Below are 23,293 nucleotides of genomic sequence, written 5' to 3'. Positions count from 1 at the left end.
GAGGAAGCTTAGCTCTGGCCACAACATTACACATCTCTCTTCCTGGGAGTATGAAGTGAGGAATAGAGGGCAGGAAGGGAATACGAGGGATGGCGGGAGGAGAAAGAAGGATGGCGGGATGCCAGCGAACAAGTTGGCTAGTCAGACTACAGAGCCGGGTTTGCTTCTTTGCAGGAGAGGGAGAGATGAAGAAAGGACGGGGGAAAGGGTGAGGGAGGGATATAAGAGCTGATGTAGGTTATTCAGAGCTGGAGTTGCAGAATGTTAGCAGAGAGAGAGGCCTCTTAAATCCTTATGTCATGGAAATGATAATGGGGGATATCCCTATACTGGGCTATAGCTGGGGCCTGGGAAGGGATCTCCCTACACTGGTAGTACAGGCCTGTAGCTGGGGCCTGGGAAGGGATCTCCCTAAGCTGGTAGTACAGTCCTGTAGCTGGGGCCTGGGAAGGGATCTCCCTAAGCTGGTAGTACAGTCCTGTAGCTGTGGCTTGCGAAGGGATCTCCCTAAACTGGTAGTACAGGCCTGTAGCTGGGGCCTGGGAAGGGATCTCCCTAAGCTGGTAGTACAGTCCTGTAGCTGGGGCTTGGGAAGGGATCTCCCTAAACTGGTAGTACAGGCCTGTAGCTGGGGCCTGGGAAGGGATCTCCCTAAGCTGGTAGTACAGGCCTGTAGCTGTGGCCTGGGAAGGGATCTCCCTAAACGGGTAGTACAGGCCTATAGCTGGGGCCTGGGAAGGGATCTCCCTAAACAAGTAGTACAGGCCTATAGCTGGGGCCTGGGTACGGGATCTCCCTACACTGGGATGGCATCATCAGCACTGGTATGGATGTTACTGGGAATATGGAGCCAGACCAGTCTTCCGTTAACAGTAGTAGGTGAAGGCTCAGTCTCAGGGTCATACAGCTAGAAACGGAAGCTAAGCTGGTTTATGTGACCCGTCCTAGAAAGTAGAATTCATAAGTTCCACCCGACCAGAGCATGACCATGGCCCTCTCTCAGTGCAGTCCTGCCTGGCCCATCCCTGCCAGTGGCCCTACTCGGTCAGTGACCAGCCCAGCCAGCAGCACACTTCCTTTAAAGGACCTTTTCAGCAGCTGTGTAAACCATGGGGGCTTATTCAGAGGAGCTTTACACTGCTCTGCATGCAAGGAGATGAGGGGCTAGCTGGGGCTAGAAGGGGGAAGCAGGAGAAAGTTTGTATTGGAGAGGGGAGACAGTTCATTTGACGGTGCTGCCTTCTACTGCAGTGACACGGGGCAGGAAATAGTGCACCGACTGGTGAAATGAAGAGTGGTTCTGTTCTGTTAGGAGGGGGACAGTAGCAACTGGCTGAGGTTATCATTCTGCTTTCACTGTGGTTAACGTGCAGGTAAAGTGTGTGTGTGTGTGTGTGTGTGTGTGTGTGTGTGTGTGTGTGTGTGTGTGTGTGTGTGTGTGTGTGTGTGTGTGTGTGTATTGAAAAATGGGTTATTTCCCCTTCAAATACGGAATACATTACAAAAATGACTATAAAAACATGTCTGGCTACCACGTGACAATCTTTAAATATCTTGTGGCGAACGCATCAATTTCCTTTAGAAAGTCAGAGAGCGAGTCAAAACCCTGAAATCCTACGTGTTTATGTGAGGGACATAGTTTCCAGAGAAGATAAAAACCGAAACGCGTTAAAAAGTATGTGTTAACCGAGGCACAATGAGCTGAACTAGGGTTTGCTGCGGTAGCCCTTCTAGCCAAGATCAAGGTCAATCCTGGGGCAAACGTGGTAAATCATTGGCAAATATTTACTTTTATAGACAGACGCAAACGTCCGACTGCTGCAGCCCACTGTCACTAACTTGGCTGCCGACAATCAGTTCTGACCAAGAGAGCCTTTAGCCTTTCGACCGCTTTGCTTCCATGTTGAAACAGTTTGAGCATATATTAAGACAAAGTTGAGACGTTTTTGTTAATTTAGGTGTTTGGCAGGGTTCCATTTTCATTTTTGGGCTGTCGAAGTTTGGAAGCCAAAGTACGTCCAGGGCCTAAAATAAAACACCCGCCACATGCCAAACGTGGGTAGATTTTGGCACCGGCGGGGCGGGTAAGAATGTTGAATTCACCAGCCACGTTGGCGAGTGGTAACTCTCCTGGTGTGAGAATTTAATAAAAATGGTCAAATATGGGCACAAGTGAGAGCTATAATTTATCGTTGCTTTCAAAGTATTTCTGCCATTTTGTTTAATATCTGGTAATGCACAAATACATTTGAATCCTAAATCCCACCTTGCCCAGCAACACTGCCTGTCTGGAGGACAGTGCTGAAAAGTACTTTAGTAAAACTACTTAAGTAGTTTTTGGGGTATCTGTACTTTCCTTTTAATATTTTTGACTACTTTTACTTCAATACATTCCTAAAGAAAATGATGTACATTTTACTCCATACATTTTCCCTGACCCCCAAAAGTATGTTACATTTTGAATAGCTAGCAGGACAGGAAAATGGGCAAATTCATGCACTTATCAAAAGAAAATCCCCGGTCATCCTTATCGCCTCCAATCTGGTGGACTCACTAAACACAAATGCTTCGTTTGTAACTTATGTCGGAGTGCTCGAGAGTGCCCCTGACTATCCTTAAATACATGTTTTTAAATGTAGAAAATTGTGCCGTTCCCGTAACATAAGGAATTTGAAATAAGTACATTTTAGCAATTACATTTACTTTTGATACTTAAGTATATTTAAAACCAAATACTTTTTTACTCGAGTAGTATTTTACTGGTTGACTTTAACGTGAGTTATTTTCAATTAAAAAAGGTATATCTTTACTTTTACTCAAGTATGACAATTGGGTACTTTTTCCACCACTGCTGAAAGATCAGTTTTTAGAAGCAATGCGCACAGTCATAAAAGTTGCCCTAATTTATTTGAAAGTCTACTAAAGTGAGATATTGTCCTCATGTTTCTTGGCTATTTACATTGTTTTGTTCAAAAGCTAGGTTGCTTTTCAATGTTTGAGTTTGTTCCCAATGCTAGAAAAGAGACATTGTTGGCCTCTACTATACATTCTCACAGGCACATGTGATGACTCAAGTGGCCCTGTTACCAAGGTAGTCTTAAAAAAGGGCAGTACATTTCTGGAAAAAAGTTAACAGTGAACCTTTTTTGTGGGATACACATAAGGCAATTCTAGGTCTTGTGGCATATTTTGGTTAAACTATCCCCAATTCAATGGAATTGCAACCCTCTGCATGCACAGTGCATTCTTCCATCACATGTACAGCTGATTCTCAAGATCTTGCTCACTAATGAGATGCTTTTGAGCCCACACTACTACACTCTGAGCCAAGGACTACATGCTTTCTGGTAAATTTTGATTACAATACTGGGTGGGGTGAATAGTTTTTATATCACATGCATGATTTTTTGTTACCTAGTAAATAGTAGCCTACAGCAAAGTGTGTTTAAATCATTTCTAACTTGTTAACAATTTCTGCTAGTTAGTTTTTACTACCATGTGGGTTTTAGCTTGCTTGAGCCTGCTAACTGAGGAGTGTTAATTCACCTGTTACCATACATGTTTCATTATAAGACATTTATCTTACAAAGGAGTTGTTTAATCTAACTGCTTAAATATTTATCTGTACATGGAATTGTATTTGTTTTTTTGTTGTTTTGTTTTTTTACACTTTTTATCAAATCTTTACAGGAAAATGCCACAGCACTATCTGACGTGTGGAGACATTTCACTGCAGCTAATGTAGGAAATGCTGTGTACATTTGCAAATACTGTGCCAAATCATATGTGAAGAATGCAACAAAGATGCAGAATCATCTGGCAAAGTGCATAAAGTTCCTTCAGCGCACGCAACAAGCAACCTCTGACAAAAGTCCCTTTACTTCTATTTGAGGTAAAAATTATGAATCAGACACCTTATCGATAGCAACAGCTCATGTTCCTCCTGGAATCAGAAGATTTTTTTTACTCAATGGAGGAACGTAGTCATTGAAATCTCCACCCCTCAACCAGTATTCTACAAGGGCACAGACAAGGGACAACAGACACACTGGTCTCTACATTGCAGATGAGCTGAAGGCAGTCAATGACCTTGGACCACAGAAGGTATTTGCACTGGTGACAAACAATGCTGAGAACACGAAGGCTGCTTGGCTTAAAGTGGAGGCGGCCTACCCTCACATCACACCCATTGGCTGTGCTGCTCATGCATTGAATCTGCTCCTCGAGGACATCAAGGCACTGAAAACAAGGGATACACTCTACAAGAGAGCCAAGGAAATGGTTAGGTATGTGAAGGGTCATCAAGTTGTAGCAGCAATCTACCTCACCAAGCAAAGTGAGAAGAATAAGAGCACCACCTTGAAGCTACCCAGCAAAACCTGTTGGGGTGGTGTTGTCATCATGTTTGACAGTCTCCTGGAGGGGAAGGAGTCTCTCAAAGAAATGGCCTTTTCACAGTTTGCCGATATGGACAGCCCCATCAAGAGGATCCTCCTGGATTTTTTATTTTGGGAGAGAGGAGTAAGCAGCCTGAAACTCCTGAAACCTAAACCTATGCACAGATTGAGGGAGACAATGCCATCCTGTCTGATGTTCAGACTCTGCTTTCAGATGTAAGAGAATAAATCCGTACCGCCCTGCCCACTTCACTGTTGCTCCAAGCAGAGGAAACAGCAGTTCTGAAATGCATCAAAAAGTGTGAAGTGTGCAGAGTACATGTCGGACCCCAAGTATGCTGGCAAGAGCATCCTGTCTGGTGCAGAGATCAACAAGGCCTATACTTCATCACTCCCGTATCTCGCCACGGTGGCCATCAGGGCAAATTGTTTGGCTTTTTGAGCCTGACAACAAGCCATCCCCAACAAGGTTGGAAAGTGACAGTGAAGACCATACCATGTGAAGAGTCATCTCAGGTCAATTCGTAACTAAATAAAAATATATATATTTCTATTGGAAGGATTTAATCATATTATTATTATTATTATTATTATTAAGGTACAATGTTTATGTTTCTGTCTCCATATGATATGGCAAATATATCCAATGTAAAAATCTACATTTAAATGGTATTAATAGGCATATTTTTCCGTTAATTCCCATATACAGTTGCAAGAAAAAGTATGTGAACCCTTTGGAATGACCTGGATTTCTGCATAAATTGGTCAAGAAATGTAATCTGATCTTGATCTAAGTCACAACCATAGACAAACAGTATGCTTAAACTATTAACACACCAATAATGGTATTTGTTTATATTGAATACATAATTTAAAAACATTCACAGTGTAGGTTGGAAAAAGTATGTGAACCCTAGGCTTATGACTTCTCCAACAGCTAATTGGAGTCAGGAGTCTCCTACCCTGGAGTCCAATCAATGAGACGACATTGGAGACGTTGGTTGGAGCTGCCCTGCAATATTAAAAAAAAAACACTGATTTTGCTATTCACATGAAGCATTGCCTGATGTAAACCATGCCTCGAACGAAAGATCTTAGAAGACCTAAGATTAAGAACTGTTGACTTGCATAAAGCTGGAAAGGGTTACAAAAGTATCTCTAAAAGCCTTGATGTTCATCAGTCCACAGTAAGACAAATGGTCTATTATTGAGAAAGTTCAGCACTGTTGCTACTCTCCCTAGGAGTGGCCGTCCAGCAAAGTTGACTGCAAGAGCACAGCGCAGGAAGGCTCAATGAGGTTAAGAAGAATCCTAGAGCGTCAGCTAAAGACTTACAGAAATCTCTAGAACATGCTAACATCTCTGTTGATGAGTCTATGATACCTAAAACACTAAACAAGAATGATGTTCCTGGGAGGACACCACGGAAGTAGCCACTGCTGTCCAAAAAACAACAACATTGCTGCACGTCTGCAGTTCACAAAAGAGCAACTGGATGTTCCACAGCGCTACTGGAAAAATATTCTGTGGACAGATTAAACTAAAGTAGAGTTGTTTGGAACACACACAACACTATGTGTGGAGAAAAATAGGAACAACACACCAACATCCAAACCTAATCCCAATTGTAAAGTATGGTGGAGTTAGCATCATGGTTTGGGCTGCTTTTGACAGAAAAATGAATTCCCATGTTTATCAAGACATTTTGCAGGAGAATGTTAGGCTATCTGTCCACCAATTGACGCAACAGGACAACGACCCAAAACACAGAAGTAAATCAACAGAATGGCTTCAAAAGAAGAAAATAGGCCTTCTGGGGTGTCCCAGTCAGAGTCCTGACCTCAACCCCATTGAGATGTTGTGATAAGACCTCGATTGGTTCACACCAGACATCCCAAGAATATTGCTAAACTGAAATAATTTTGTAAAAAGGAATGGTCCAAAATTCCTCCTGACCGTTGTGCAGGTCTGATCCGCAACTATAGAAAACATTTGGTTGAGGTTTTTGCTGCCAACGGAGGGTCAACCAGTTATTAAATCCAAGGGTTCACAGTGTGTTCAATAATGACATAAAACATATAATTGTTTGTGTGTTAGATTAAATCAGACTGATGGTTGTGACCAAGATGAAGATCAGATTATGACCAATTTATGCAGAAAGAGAGGTAATTCCAAAGGGTTCCAACTTTTTTTTTTGCCACTGTATTCCCGTTAATTTCCACTTAGTGTCCACTCTGAATATTCCCAAAAATGTACAACCCTAGGGCAACTAAACATTTTGTTTCTGGTATTTATTTTTAAATACTCAGGGTCACAGAATATTAAATTGAGCAATATACCACATTACTTCAGACTAGTAATACATGTGTTGTTTTAGAAAAATTATTAAGCATGCTCAGTTTGTATTTCTTTGTGTATTTACGGAACACAAAAATATTTGGGCTGGTAGATTCTTTATTTTTAATCTACCTGCCACAGTGGATGGTATACAAAAGTTTGCTTTACGCCCAGTCCACGGACATTCGTTGTGATTGGTCAACAGTGCTACTCCTTGGAGTGGGAACTACGGACGGGATTCTTCAATGAAATGTTTGTCGTCATTCAACATTTTTTTTCACTTGAGAAATTCTGCACAAAACATCTTAGTTACATTCAAAGTCGGAAGTTAGCTTGGAGTCATTAAAACTCATTTTTCAACCACTCCACAAATGTCTTGTTAACAAACTATAGTTTTGGCAAGTCGTTTAGGACATCTACTTTACATGACAAGTAATTTTTCCAACAATTGTTTATACTGATTATTTCACTTTATCACAATTCCAGTGGGTCAGATGTTTACATACACCAAGGTGACTATGCCTTTAAACAGCTTGGAAAATTCCAGAAAATTATGTCATGGCTTTAGAAGTTTCTGACAGGCTAATTGACATCATGAGTCAATTGGAGGTGTACCTGTGGATGTATTTCAAGGGAAAATCAAAACAAAAATCAGCCAAGACCTCAGAACAAAAAATTGTAGACCTCCACAAGTCTGGTTCATCCTTGGGAGCAATTTCCAAAACGCCTGAAGGTACCACGTTCACAAACAATAGTACGCAAGTATAAACACCATGGGCCCACGTAGCCATCATACCGCTCAGGAAGGAGACGCGTTCTGTCTCCTAGAGATGAACGTACTTTGGTGCGAAAAGTGCAAATCAATCCCAGAACAACAGCAAAGGACCTTGTGAAGATGCTGGATGAAACAGGTACAAAATTATCTATAGGCTGCTCAGCAAGGAAGAAGCCACTTGCTCCAAAACCACCATAAAAAAGCCAGACTACGGTTTGCAACTGCACATGGGGACAAAGCTTGTACTTTTTGGGGAAATGTTCTTTGGAGGAAAAAGGGGGATGCTTGCAAGCCGAAGAACACCATCCCAACCGTGAAGCACGGGGGTGGCAGCATCATGTTGTGGGGGTGCTTTGCTGCAGGAGGGACTGGTGAACTTCACAAAATAGATGGCATCACGAGCGGGGGAAATTATGTGGATATATTGAAGCAACATCTCAAGACATCAGTCAGGAAGTTAAAACTTGGTCGCAAATGGGTCTTCCAAATGGACAATGCCCCAAGCATACTTCCAAAGTTGTGGCAAAATGGCTTAAGGACAACAAAGTCAAGGTATTGGAGTGGCCATCACAAAGCCCTGACCTCAATCCTACAGAGGATTTGTGGGCAGAACTGAAAAAGTGTGTGTGAGCAAGGAGGCCTACAAACCTGACTCAGTTACACCAGTTCTGTCAGGAGGAATGGGCCAAAATTCACCCAAATTATTGTGGGAAGCTTGTGAAAGGCTACCCGAAACGTTTGACCCAAGTTAAACAATTTAAATGCAATGCTACCAAATACTAATTGAGTGTATGTGAACTTCTGACCCACTAGAAATGTGATGAAAGAAAGAAATCACTCTCTACTATTTCACATTCTTAAAATAAAGTGGTGATCCTAACTGACCTAAGACAGGGAATTTTTACTATGATAAAATGTCAGGAATTGTGAAAAACTGAGTTTAAATGTATTTGGCTAAGGTGTATGTAAACTTCCGACTTCAACTGTATATGTAAAATTGCACAACTAAGCCCTCTTCAAACGTCAAAGTTGATTCCAAATTTGTCTTAGATTAATTGGGACTATTTTGATGAAGTATATACTGGCTATGCTATTAATAAGGTATCTCAAGAGGGGCAAACAGTACTAAATGGTTCTCATTTTTCAAGTGAAGGTCTTTTAAAGAAGTATGTAAGGCACAGACGATTGTGTCGCCTAGCCGAGTTCGGCTATGAGAAAACTGAACCTAGTATGCAGGTGCCTTTGAAATACCTTGGCACACTTCACAATGCAAACAGGGACATTACATAAGTTGCCTGGTAATTAATCTTACGGATCGACGTCTGGTCGAAGGGACAGTTGTAAACATGCAGCACCTTGTGTCACGATCGCAGATTTTAGAGAATGTCGGTACATATAAGTGTCATATCGGCTGAAAGCTTAAATTCTTGTTAATATTACTACACTGTCCAATTTACAGTAGCTATTACTGCGGGGGAAAAAGCCGTGCTACTGGTTGAGAGCTCCTAACACTTTTTTGTCCGCGATATGTTTGATAAATTCACCTCTGAAGGGGAAATGTGTACTTACATTCTGAAATCTTGCTCTGATTTATCATCCATAGGTTCCCAAAGATAACATGGTGTCATTTTGTTAGATAAAATCCGTTTCCATAACCTAAAAAGTAGAGGTCGGCCGATTAATCAGAATGGCCGATTAATTAGGGCCGATTTCAAGTTTTCATAACAATCGGAAATCTGTATTTAAAAAAAAAATGTATATACCTTTAATTAACTATGCAAGTCAGTTAAGAACACATTCTTATTTTCAATGACGGCCAAGGAACGGTGAGTTAACTGCCTTGTTCAGGGGCAGAACGACAGATTTTCACCTTGTCAGCTTGGGGGATCTAATCTTGCAACCTTACAGTGAACTAGTCCAACGCAATAACGACCTGCATCTCTCTCGTTGCACTCCACAAGGAGACTGACTGCCTGTTACACGAATGCAGTAAGCCAAGGTAAGTTGCTAGCTAGCATTAAACTTAAGTTGCTAGCATTAAACTAGCATTAAGTTGCAAGCTAGCGCTAAACAATAAATCATAATCACTAGTTAACTACACATGGTTGATGATATTACTAGATATTATCTAGCGTGTCCTGCGTTGTATATAATCTGACTGAGCATACAAGTATCTAAGTATCTGACTGTGCGGTGGTAGGCAGAAGCAGGCGCGTAAACCTTCTTTCAAACAGCACTTTAGTGCGTTTTGCCAGCAGCTCTTCGTTGAGCATCAAGCATTGCGCTGTTTATGACTTCAAGCCTATCAACTCCCGAGATGAGGCTGGTGTAACCAAAGTGAAATGGCTGGCTAGTTAGTGTGCGCAAATAGCATTTCAAACGTCACTCGCTCTGAGCCTGTGGTTGTTTCCCTTGCTCTGCATGGGTAACGCGGCTTCGAGGGTGGCTGTTGTCGTTGTGTTCCCGGTTCGAGCCCAGGGAGGAGTGAGGAAAGGGACGGAAGCTATACTGTTACACTGGCAATACTAAAGTGCCTATAAGAACATCCAATAGTCAAAGGTTAATTAAATACAAATGGTATAAAGGGAAATAGTCCTATAATTCCTATAATAACTACAACCTAAAACTTCTTACCTGGGAATATTGAAGACTCACCAGCTTTCATATGTTCTCATGTTCTGAGCAAGGAACTGAAACGTTAGCTTTCTTACATAGCACATATTGCACCTTTACTTTCTTCTCCAACACTTTGTTTTTGCATTATTTACATCAAATTAAACATGTTTCATTATTTACTTGAGGCTAAATTGATTTTATTGATTATTATGTTAAGGTAAAATAAGTGTTCAATTCAGTATTGTTGTAATTCTCATTATTACAAATACATTTATTTAAATTAAAAATCGGCCGATTAATCGTTATCGGCTTTTTTGGTCCTCCAATAAAATCAGTATCGGCGTTGAAAAATCATAATCGGTCAACATAGCATGCACAATCAATTTGGTATTTCCACTCTTTCAATTTGCCAAGACGGGAATCTGTTTAAATCTAACCCTAAAAGTAGTTTCAACCAGTCAAATCACGTTCGTATGTATTCTTCAGAGATCCTAGAACGTAACCAGAATTCATTACATCATTAGGGATGTAGTTTATCCTATAGGACACCAAATTTGGTCAGAGAGCGACTGACTTTGATCCACTAACTGTCAAATAAGCACCAAATCGGGGTCAAACAAAGCTAGCTAGATAACCAATGAGCTGGGCTTTACGGGAGTATCCGAAAACCCTGTATCTGTTGCAAAATGTAGCTGCTAACCTTGTGCAACAGCATGCCTTTTCCTTTTGGACAAAAATTATAAGAATATTCAGAGTTATGAAAACTGGTTGTTTTGAAAATGTTGAACTTAAAATAAGGCTACTACTGGAAAAGCTAAATCAAAGTCCAAGTTTACAGATTTGACGATATTCTTGCAGAAAAAATAATATAATTTGTCGCCTTCACGATTTGCCCAAATGTACCTGTGTGACTTCACACGAAATGTCATGTAGTTCGCTCATACTTCAAGATATCCGTCTGAAACTGCACATACACTGCTGCCATCTTGTGGACACCATCGGAATTACAACCAGCGTGATGGCTAGAAGTGGGACCTTTGTTGCATTTCAATGATGGTGGTAGAAAAGGAAAAAAACGGTTGGTTTTTACCAGATCTATTGAGTTATATTCTCCTACATTTAATTCACATTTCCACAAACTTCAAAGTGTTTCCTTTCAAATGGTACCAAGAATATGCATATCCTTGCTTCAGGGCCTGAGCTACAGGCAGTTAGATTTGGGTATGTCATTTTAGGAGAAAATTAAAAGGGGGCTATCCCTAAGAAGTTTTAATTAAGAAAACACGCACACACTCACATTGACAGATAAACACACCACAACTATCAGATACTGCATCTCCTGCAGCATGACAGAAGCTCAGCTTCACCAATTACTCTGCCATTCAAATTAAATGCTACATACAAAATTGCACTTATAACCATATTTTTCCTGAGAGTGCAGCAGAGGGGGAAACTCCAGCAAGGGACCACTTGAATGCTGCTCAACTCTACTCAGACTGACAGCAATGGGTTGGGAATACCAGGCAGGCGTTCCCTCTCATTGTTTCTCTTGTTCCCTCTCTCCTGGCCCGGAGACATGTGGGCATGGGTTGACTCAACAGCCCGCCCGCCACAGGGAGCAGCAAAGGGTTAACATGCACAATCAGATACTGTGTATCTCCTTCCTGCAGCATGATATCAGGTCAGCTTCACCAATACCAAGTTTATCATTTTAAAAGGCTAATTGATCATTAGAAAATATTTTTGCAATTATGTTAGCACAGCTGAAATTGGTTGTGCTAATTAAAGAAGCAATAAAACTGGCCTTCTTAAGACTAGTTGAGTATCTGGAGCATCTGCATTTGTGGATTCGATTACAGGCTCAAAATGGCCAGAAACAAAGAACCTTCTTCTGAAACTTGTCAGTCTATTCTTGTTCTGAGAAATGAAGGCAATTCCATGCGAGAAATTGCCAAGAAACTGAATATCTGGTACAACGTTGTGTACTGCTTCCTTCACAGAACAGCGCAAACTGGTTTCCTGAGCCGCCTCTTTACTGTTGACATTGAGACTGGTGTTTTGCGGGTACTATTCAATGAAGCTGCCAGTTGAGGACTTGTGAGGCATCTGTTTCTCAAACTAGAACCTCTAATGTACTTGTCCCCTTGCTCAGTTGTGCACCGGGGCCTCCCACTCCTCTTTCTATTCTGGTTAGAGCCAGTTTGCACTGTACTCTGGCCAAGACTTATGGAACAGAGAACAGTGGAGTGGAGAATGGCAGGGATGTAATGGTGCCTGCATCCTCCGTCTCTCTCTTTCCCTCCATCCCTCTCTCCCTACAGCTGTTCAGTCTCCAACTCTGGCTGCATGAATTGAATTACAGGAAACCTCCCACCCACAATCCAAAAGGCACACCACACTCACACACCCTGTGCACACAAACACACACCACGGAGGAAATAAACCCTGACTACCCTCCATTGCTGAAGCACATTTGTTTAAAATATGGTTTCTTTGAGTCCCGCTTTACGTGCAAGGCAAGTTATCCTAACTCAAGAGAAAGCATCGCTAATGCATTTTAACAGCCAACTGCCAGCACTGTAGCATGATAAAGTTCCTGACTGAAATGTAATACTGCTGGACTGGAAGCATGAACGTCTATGGCAGACAGCCATATGTAGGCTATATTACATATCCACATACATTTCTTACACAGATGTGTCCACATCATTCAAACAGGGACTGCATCCCAAATGGCACCCTATTCCCCACATACTACACACTCTGGTCAAAAGTAGTGCAATACATAGGGAATAGGGTGCTATTTGGGACGCAGTGGAGCCTCTATAACAGCAATTTTCATGCATACTTCGCTGATTCATAAAGTAATATGCAAACAGCTTTTTACACAGCAGTAAATCCTCCATCTCTTTTCCCAGATAAATAACAGGTCATTTTTTTCTGTTATGTGGGGTCTTATTTAGAAAAAAGGACATAAAATGAGATGCAAATATCTCTACTCACCCACGACCATGAGCGTGAACTCGAAGCCTCTCTTGACGGACTTTCTGTACACTTGGTTTGGGAGATTGGCAAAGCCCACATAACCTTCCAGGAGCTTCTCTTGCTGTAGACAAAAACCAAACATGAATGCTCTTCCCAACGGTCCGGGCAGGTAACAACGCTAAAATAAAGACTGGATATACTGTTGGCTTCGCCACAGCAGCTGTGATATCACTGGCCTATAAAAAAACTGTTTAAAAGTTCATGAATTGACAGGTACAGGATATCAAAAAATAGCAACATGTTAGGGCTGAGCGATATGGACAAAATATCATATCATAGTATTTAAAATTATAATTACGGTGTGACTATTATGTTTTTTAATAATAAAAGTTGTAAATTTGCTTTAGTGGGTGACCCTATGGTGGCAACACATACACTACCGGTTAGAACACCTACTCATTCAAGGGTTTTTCTTTATTTTACTATTTTCTACATTGGAGAATAATAGTAAAGACATAACAACTATGAAATAACATATGAAATTATGTAGTAACCAAAAAAAGGTGTTTAACAAGTCAAAATATATTTTACATTTGAGACTCTTAAAAAGTAGCCACCTTTTGCCTTGATGACAGCTTTGCGCACTCATGGCATTCTCTCAAACAGTTTCATGAGGTAATCACCTGGAATGCATTTCAATTAACAGGTGTGCCTTGTTGAAAGTTATTTTGTGGAATTTCTTTCCTTCTTAATGCATTTGAGCCATCAGTTGTGTTGTGACATGGTAGAGGTGGTATACAGAAGATGGCCCTATTTGGGAAAAGTCCATAATATGGCAAGAACAGCTCAAATAAGAAAATAAAAATGACAGTCAATCATTACTTTAATACATGAAGGTCAGTCAATCCGGAACATTTCAACAACTTTGAAAGTTTCTTTCAAGTGTAGTCGCAAAAAAAAACATCAAGCGCTATAATGAAACTGGCTCTCACGAGGACCGCCACAGGAAAGGAAGACCCAGAGGTACCTCTGCTGCAGAGGATATGTTCCTTAGAGTTACATACCTCAGAAATTTAAGCCCAAATAAATGCTTCAGAGTTCAAGTAAAAGACACATCAACTGCTCAGAGGAGACTGCATGAATCAGGCCTTCATGGTCGAATTGCTGCAAAAACCCCACAACTACAGGACACCAATAAGAGACTTGCTTGCGCCAAGAAACACGAGCAATGGACATTAGACCGGTGGAAATCTGTCCTTTGGTCTGGAATCGAAATGGGACATTTTTGGTTCCAACCACTGTGTCTCTCTGAGATGTGGGTGAACAGATGATCTCTACATGTCTATTTCCCACCGTAAAGCATGGAGGAAGTGGTGTGATGGTGGTTTGCTGGTGACACGGTCTTTGCTGGTGACACGGTCACACTTAACCACAGCATTCTGTAGCGATACACCATCCCATCTGGTTTGGACTTAGTGGGACAATCATTTGTTTTTCAACAGGACAACGACCCAACACACCTCCAGGCTGTGTAAGGGCTGCTCAGATGACCTGGCCTCCACAATCACCTGACCTCAACAAAATTGAGATGGTTTGGGATGAGTCGGACTGCAGAGTGAAGGAAAAGCTGCCAACAAGTGCTCAGCGTATGTGGGAACTCCTTCAAGACTGTTGGAAAGGCATTCTAGGTGAAGCTGGTTGAGAGAATGCCAAGAGTGTGCAAAGCTGGCAAAGGGTGGGTATTTGAAGAATCTCAAATATATTTTGATTTGGTTATTACTACATGATTCCTTGTGTTATTTCATAGTTTTGAGGTCTTCACTATTATTCTACAATGTAGAAAATAGTACAATTTTTTTTTTTAAACTTAAATGTGTAGGTGTTCTAAAACTTTTGACCAGTAGTGTACATTCTAACTGATTTCAATGGGTCTTTCTCCATTCTGATTGTTTTATGCTGTTCCATTCAACCAAAAAATAATGTTTAGCATTTATCCATTTCCTGCACTCATTTGAGATCATTTCCACACTGCCAGGTAGGGCTGCACGTTACGGGCAAACAATCTAAGCCTTATTTTTAACCAAATGTGGCAATTGCGATTTGACTTGCAATTTTGAGCAACACACTTGGGTGAACTGTTGGAATAATGGAAATGGTATGATTATTCTAATTCTATAGTTAGAATATAATAGTGGGCACTTTGAATACAGTGTTGTTTAACATGACAACGAATGAAAATGCCTGGGGGATGTTATTGTGACAAGGTAGGAAACAAAGTGTTGTGTTTCCTAGGGGACCTATAATCTTTGACTACATTGAATGTCCGCTCTTAGCTAATTCATCTAGCTAGCTAACATACTCATGCTTTGCGTATTCCTATTTGATTTAGAAGATACTGTTGCACAAACATGCGGATTTAGGTCTACACAAATCACTGGTATTACCAGGCTGTATAGCTAGTTACGTATGCTATGACTCAGTATGTTTATTATAGCTAGCCAGCTAGCTAGCGATTAGCAGCTAACAAGATTCAGGCCCAACTTGCTAAGACAAACTAGCTGTTTGCAGATGTAAGAAACAAACTAATAGTGTAATTATAGAACGCTAGTGGATTTATATTAAGTAAAGTGAAAACAGCATCGTTGTGATCAACATTGTTGTATTGACCATGCAGATTGAACGTAAGTGTATCGTGGTTGACGAACAACAAATGCGCTCCTGGAGTGACAGGGGGGAGGGCTAGATCTGTGTGGAAAGCAGCATGGAGAGAGAAGGAGAGAGACAGAGAGAGATGAAAAAAGCTTTGACTATGTACAGACTCAGTGAGCATAACCCTGCTATTGAGAAAGGCCGCCCGTAGGCAGACATGGCTCTCAAGAGAAGACAGGCTATGTACACACTGCCCACAAAATGAGGTGGAAACTGAGCTGCACTTCCTAACCTACTGCCAAATGTATGACCAGATTTGAGACACATATTTCCCTCAGATTACACAAATCCACAAAGAATTAGACAACAAACCCGATTTTGATCAACTCCCATATCTACTGGGTGAAATACCACAGTGTGCCATCACAGCAGCAAGATGTGACCTGTTGCCACAAGAAAAGGTCAACCAGTGAAAAACAAACACAACCCATATTTATGCTTATTTATTTTCCCTTTTGTACTTCAACCATTTGTACATCGTTACAAAACTGCAAATATATGCATAATATGACATTTGTAATATCTTTATTATTTTGGAACTTCTGTGAGTGGAATGTTTACTGTTCATTCTTATTGTTTATTTCACTTTTGTATATTATCTACCTCACTTGCTTTGGCAATGTTAACATATGTTTCCCATACCAATAAAGCCCCTTGAATTGAGATGACTCAAGTAGCGGAGTAACCTATAAAAATGGATGTTACACACGGTGTATCACATTTAACAAACCGTTATAGAAGGTAAATTATAAACCCAAACCTGTCTGTGCATCAATACCGGTATATAGTCAAATACGGTATACCGCCCAGCCCTACAACATGGACCCAATCATTCATCAGATAATAGATTGAATTCATATGCCCAATCTAACATTCTCATCTCCTAACATCATCAAATAAGTAAATATTATAGCCTAAAGGTATGGTACAGTGGACTGACGCTAGGCCATCAGTCTCAATAATACTTACAGCTTAGTTGGAGAGTGCAGATCAGGATGGTTGATAGTGAGGTGGTGGTGGAAGAGGGGAGATGCAGAATGATTCACAGTCCGTGGTAAACAGGAGAAGCACCACATCATAAAGGAAAGAAATGAGAAATACAGTAAATCAGCTAACACAGACAAATGAGTCCACCATTCATCATGTGTCAGAATAACACATTCATGCCTGCCTGCAGATAAAAGCCCAGAAGGACTAACTTTCAATGTGCAAGTGCCATCATGACCAAGAAATATGCCTACTCATTTAGTAGTCAGAAAGGCATAGCTTCTGAGGTACAGTTTAACTTACTTGTGTAACTTCTAGCCTTTACAGTGTACTGATAGGAAAAAATTAATAGCAAGACCTATAGCACTCAATCAGATAAGATGATTGGTGGTGATATGCATACTTTGTTTGCTTTGTTAATGCTAGTTCCTGCATCTTTCACCAAAAATTAAATTTGATCCGCCACAGGTATGAAAAAGTATTTTCTCACTCAGTTTCTTCATTCTACTTGAAGGGATTTTACCTGTTTTATAGGGCTAGGTTATTTGTCGTCAAACCCATGCATAAACGTCTCAGATATCCTTTTGTGTGTGTGTGTGTGTGTGTATGTATGTATGTATATAGCTCTCGGAGGGTGAACAACACAGATTAATCAAGATTTACGAGCAGTCTAGTCTGGAACGGGGTTGTAGCCTCAGCTTCTTTTACAGCTCTCTGGCTGCCAGTAAAGTGCCATGAGAGCTCACATGAGTCTATCCCTAAATAGGATAGCAGCCATTACTGAGGAGGAGTGTGGAGTCAGCAGCCAAACAATGTTCTCAGTTCAGAGAAGAAAAATCATGTACTTGCCAACTGTAATGACAAACAAGTTAGGCTAAAGCAATAAGACAGCAAATGTATACTTATAATTCAGCAAATCAACCTATTTAGCATTCAAATGGCCTAATCCTCAATCCTACAACTAACTTGAGCTTCAGTTTGAGGAGTTACAACTAACTCAAACTTCCTACAGCTTTTTAGATCTGTATAGGAGAGCTGTCATTGGTTAATCCAGGAGTTTAGAGGTGTTGATACATCATTTCAGAGACTGATGTGAAAATGAAATCCTATTGGCTACAAACCCAGTCGTGTAATCTCATTGGCTGACAGCCCCGCGGGCCTCTTCCCACAGCTTTCAGTGTTGGAGAGACTGAAGAACGGCAGATAATCCTGAGTCAGTAGCTAGAGTCAGTCCTCACACTGACAAACATCAGATTCCTATAATGTTGTCTCCCCAAAATCGTAAAGCCACCAATAGGGTGGCAAGAATTTAAGCATTCACTCAGGCTATCCCAGACCCTGAAAGTTATCCCAGACCCTGAAAGTTTGGCCAAAAATAGTGATTATTAAGCGGAGGATACATTTTTGGCGATAAAGCACAACTCATTGCAAGAGGATGTTCCTTCCAGCAGCTTCAGACAGATAGTTTTTCAGCTCATTGGCTATTAACGAACCACTTCCACAGAGGATCTGCCCCACCTAGCCTTCACTCAAGCTCATCGTCTTTGAGGGTTTCAATGTTCAAATGCCAGGTGTGTGTGTGTGGGGGGGGGGGGGGGGGGGTGTAGAAGTAGACAGATGTAGCATGCATCACCGCCCAAGCCACTTCCTCCTGATGTTATGTCTGTCAGTCTGCTCTAGAGCAGAAGCATCTGTCACGTACACAGTACGACTGTCAGTGGTGCCTGTCGCTGATCAGACACTTCATGGTAACCACAGCACATAGCTGAGACAGCAGCATCATGATCATAACGCTCAACTCTTAGCTAGCTCCCACTGAGGAGAGAAACGTTTGATGTGCACTTCAGAGCCTTCCCTACTTTTCCACTAGTCCAAGGGTAAGGTCATAAAAGTTAACATCAGCTTATGAAACATATGCTACATCTACTGCAACTTCCTGACTCATAGCAGGCATAAGCAGCTTGTTGAAATTGACTTAAGTCAGTCAGGTATTTTTCAAGGCAACACCCATGACATATTTCTAATACCATTGTCAAGGTTGGAGAGAGGGCCCAGCGTGGTGGACATCTGTGTCTTGGATGTTCACCTCAACCTTTACACAGTGGCTTTAACAAATGCCACTACATACCGCCAGGAAAGGAGCTTTGCTTCCTCCTTTAGGCCCTACCACCACTCTTGGCCAATGCTTCGATACAGTAGGTGTCTGCTCTCATTGCTACATGCTCCCTTCAAGCAGAGTAGATGCGTTATTCTTCTTTGCTGGTGTTTGGTAAACTGCCGGAAGAGAAGTGGTGGGATTGAGTCTAGTCTGCATCAGAGAGCCTGAGGTTAAAAAGAGGAGTGTTCAGCTAACCCCAGAGCAAGGCCTAGCACAGTACAATGATGTCGTCTTGCAAATACTAGAGGAGGATACACGGTAGAGAATGTTGCTCTACTTCAGAAAGTCTGACCCCTCCCACGACCTTTCTTCATTTTCCCAGATCATTCTTTATCAGACTAATAGTTTTGTAAACCTCTCTATCAGTCTGTCTGTCACACATGCTTTAGTGTTATAATCAGTCAATTTTTATTACTAAACTGTAATTTAGGAATAATGTTAAGTCTGTGAGTAAAACAGTCCTGAGAGTGAGGTGAAGAACAATCAGTGGTCTACATGGAAAGCTCCCTTCACTACATACCCAGTTCATCTGAGGCCAAATTCCAATTCTCTCCCACTGAGTGTCTACCGTATTTCACACACCAATCCAATGCTTTTAAATCATTGAAGGGGAGTGAACAAATAAGCTACACCAAGATGGGGAATAATCCAAAATGGGACTTTTATGGGCACCTAAACAAACTCTGCCCAGGCTATGGGCTGTCTTAGTCAGCTGTGTCATCAGACATCCTGGCATTCCCAGGCCCCACAAAAAGTTAGTAGCAATAATGGAGAGACAGCAATTGTTCAATAACAATTGAGAGAGAGAAGGTGGAAAACAATTTATTTACTCAAACTAAAGTAATAATATTGCATGCATTCCATAGGGACTAGAGAGAACATTCACATGGTCTGTCGGTAGGTAGACTGTTGGGTTTGAATGGCTAGGGTGAGGGATCAATGCCGGTCTCTATACTCACAGCAAACCATTTCATGACAGATTCTACAGCTACAGGTCACAGAGGAATAAGTGACAGGCAGAGTCACTCAGTAAGAGCATCCACCATGCATTTACAACATTATTACAACATTATTACCACAGTATTAATCCAGTCTCCTGTGAACCAATACAGGACTTCGTTTTCTAAAGGAGATATTGCAATCCAAGTAAAACATAGATGGGTTTTTGATTGACATTTTGACAGACAAACGAATGATGACGTATCTTGCTAGGTGTTTGAGGAAGTTTTGGTTCATAACAACTTTGCTCCAGGTTTCCCCCGCATTGATTCAATCCACTTTAATTAACTAATGACTAGTTATGTGATCAACACTGCCAGTTTCTGACATCTGAAACTACGCAAGCTACGTCGACTTTTTGGAATAGCAGCCATTCACAGCTTAGCAAGCGACGTCAACTATTCCATTACAACCTACCTAGCTAGTAGTAAAAGGTTTTTATAACGTCATTGTTCTCTGCGCTAGTAGTTAACAAGGTAACGTTAGTTTTGTTAGCTAACTAGAAACGTAACTATTTATGATGCGCTTTTGTTGTGGTTGCCAACTTATCACAACTAGCATCTGACGAACTAAACTCATTTGACATTCTTCACACAGCATATTATTTAGCCAGTAATGAACTGCTCTGACTGTATCTCAACATGTTAACGATAGGTAGCTAATGTTAGCTATTGTTTGCTGGTACTGTACTAACCGCCTGTGTGCCAGGTAACAAAGCCACTCATTCAAAAAAACAAAGGAAATGCCAAAGTACGTTACTCGCGGTCATTCTCCAGCGGTGTGTGAATGTATTTCAATGAGCCAACTAACTATCGTTTTTCTAACTAGTTAACTAATTCTGACAAAGTTCTTTAGTAACAACTCCGAGGACGCAAATAAACGATAGCAAACGTTCCGGAATGAATTAAAACGGACAGAGTAAGAGAACTCACCCATAATATTGCCGTTCCGATGCACCTCAATAACCGATCTTGCACCGTTCGACATTCCCTTTCACGTACTCACTGGAGACCACAAAACTGTAACGGTCGTACCCAACTTATTTCGCGTAATGTCAAAAATGTCCACTGTCTGCTGCATGTGGTGGAGACATAGAAATAGATAGAGGACTCTAGTCCCCAAAAGACTTCGTCTTCGCTGAGGTTTTATGGTGAACTACACGCAAGTGTCTTGTCGCCACCAACTGGACAAGGGTGAAAATAAATCACAAAATGCAACTAAATTCCATACAGGGAAGGGAAAAATAACATTAATCCACACAAACTACAAAATAAAATATATTCCCACTCAAATCAAATGTTATTGGTTGCATACACATATTTATCAGGTTTTATTGCTTGTGTTCCTAGCTCCAACAGTGCAGTAATATCGAGCAATAAGTCCGAAATGTATATATATATATATATATATATATTTACACACACACACACACACACTACAGTTCAAAAGTTAGGGGTCACTTAGAAATGTCCTTGTTTTTGAAAGAAAATCGCATTTGTGTATTAAAAAAAATCATATTGATCAGAAATACAAAAGGCCAGCAGCCAGTTGACGACTTGTGAGGCATCTGTTTCTCAAACTAGACACTCTAATGTACTTCTCCTCTTACTCAGTTGTGCATCACGGCCTCCCACTCCTCTTGCTATTCTGGTTAGAGACAGTTTGCTCTGTTCTGTGAAGGGAGCAGTACACATCGTTGTATGAGATCTTCTTGGCAATTTCTCACATGGATTAGCCTTCTCAGAACAAGAATACTGACGAGTTTCAAAAGAAAGTTATTTGTTTCTGGCCATTTTGAGCCTGTAATTGAACACACAAATGCTGACGTTCCAGATACTCAACTAGTCTTAAGAAGGCAAGTTTTGTTACTTCTTTAATCAGCACAACAGTTTTCAGCTGTGCTAACATAATTGCAAAAGGATTTCCTAATGATAAATTAGCCTTTTTTCTCTCTACTATTATTCTGACATTTCACATTCTTAAAATAAAGGGGTGATCCTAACTGACCTAAGACAGGGAATTTTTACTAGGATTAAATGTCAGGAATTGTGAAACTGAGTTGAAATGTATTTGGCTAAGGTGTATGTAAACTTCCGACTTCAACTGTATGTACAGCAATAGTAACCGGGTGGTATCCGGCTAGTGACGGTGACTAAGTTCAGAGCAGTGTGCTGGGTGGAGGCCGGCAAGTGATGGCTATTTAATAGTCTGATGACCTTGAGATAGAAGCTGTTTCAGTCTCTCGGTTCCAGCTTTGAAGCACTTGTACTGACCTCGCCTTCTGGATGATAGCGGTGTGAACCGGTTGTGGCTTGGTTGGCTGAGGACCTTGATGATCTTCTTGTCCTTCCTTTGACACCGGGGGCTGTAGAAATCCTGGAGGGCAGGCAGTGTGCCCCCGGTGATGCATTGGGCAGAATGCACCATCCTCTGGAAAGCCCTGTGGTTGCGGATGGTGCAGTTGCCATACCAGGTAGTGATACAGTCCGACAGGATGCTCTCAATGGTGCATCTGTAAAAGTTTGTGAGGGTCTTAGGTGCCAAGCCAAATTTCTTCAGCCTCCTGAGGTAGAAGAGGCTCTGTTAGATGTTCGTCACCACGCTGTCTGCGTGGGTGGACCATTTCAGATTGTCAGAGATGTGTACGCCAAGGAACTTGAAGCTTTTCACCTTCTCCACTGCAGCCCTGTCGATGTGGATGGAGGCATACTCCCCCTGTTGTCTCCTGAAGTACCCTGCTAATACATGTACAGTAGCTCATCAGATATAAAATATTTGAATCCCAGAAAGAGTTCAGCTGCATAAACAATGGTGTCGATCTTTCTTGACTTATTTTCAGCTTGTTCACTGCTGTTTACCACCATTGTTATAAATTACACAAAGTCCACTTTCTTCATGTGAAGAATTTCTGGGTACTACTGGTATGTAGGCCTACCGGTATTCACTACCACCGGTCCTTCAGAGATTCTTGACCTTTTTACCCTTTTGACAGCCTCCACCTAGCAGACTCTCTCAACTGCCCTGATTTTGGCAGCCTCAGTCTCTTTCACCTTAATCGGGCATTCAAAGGATTTTGGTTCCTTGGCCACTCTTTCTACTAAACATTCGACATCTCCTTCACAGTCATCTTTCCCACATGTCCCACATCTCGACTTCTCCCATCCAAACATTTTACTGCAAGAAAATTGGTAAGGTGGGTATACGAAAGCTCTGAAAGGATAGTACACATATCCCATCTGCACTGCCCAAAAGCCTGGGCAGCAACATTGAGAACTTTCAGAGACAGATAAGGAAGCGAGACATCTCACTCGCTCCTTTTTTCTGGTTCAT

At 41.3% G+C, this 23,293-nt stretch overlaps 1 protein-coding gene across 2 annotated transcripts in view; it reads right to left on the bottom strand.

The window, feature by feature from the left end:
* Positions 1-21,127, bottom strand: part of LOC110496429 (septin-7) — a 46,250-nt gene extending 25,123 nt beyond the window's left edge. For both annotated transcript variants that reach the window (XM_036953010.1, XM_036953011.1), the window contains exons 1-3: positions 20,896-21,127; positions 20,342-20,343; positions 13,129-13,231 (exon numbers count right to left, since the gene is read on the bottom strand). In XM_036953010.1, coding sequence (XP_036808905.1) covers positions 13,129-13,231; positions 20,342-20,343; positions 20,896-20,950 — 160 coding nt within the window. In that variant the 5' untranslated portion in view covers positions 20,951-21,127. The remainder of the gene's footprint in view (positions 1-13,128; positions 13,232-20,341; positions 20,344-20,895) is intronic.
* Positions 21,128-23,293: the final 2,166 nt, after the last annotated feature.

Source organism: Oncorhynchus mykiss, chromosome 18 (assembly GCF_013265735.2).
Source record: "Oncorhynchus mykiss isolate Arlee chromosome 18, USDA_OmykA_1.1, whole genome shotgun sequence".
Taxonomy (NCBI): Eukaryota; Metazoa; Chordata; class Actinopteri; order Salmoniformes; family Salmonidae; genus Oncorhynchus; species Oncorhynchus mykiss.
The sequence above is the reverse complement of the archived record's forward strand: the minus strand, read 5'-3'. Positions and strand labels throughout refer to the sequence as shown.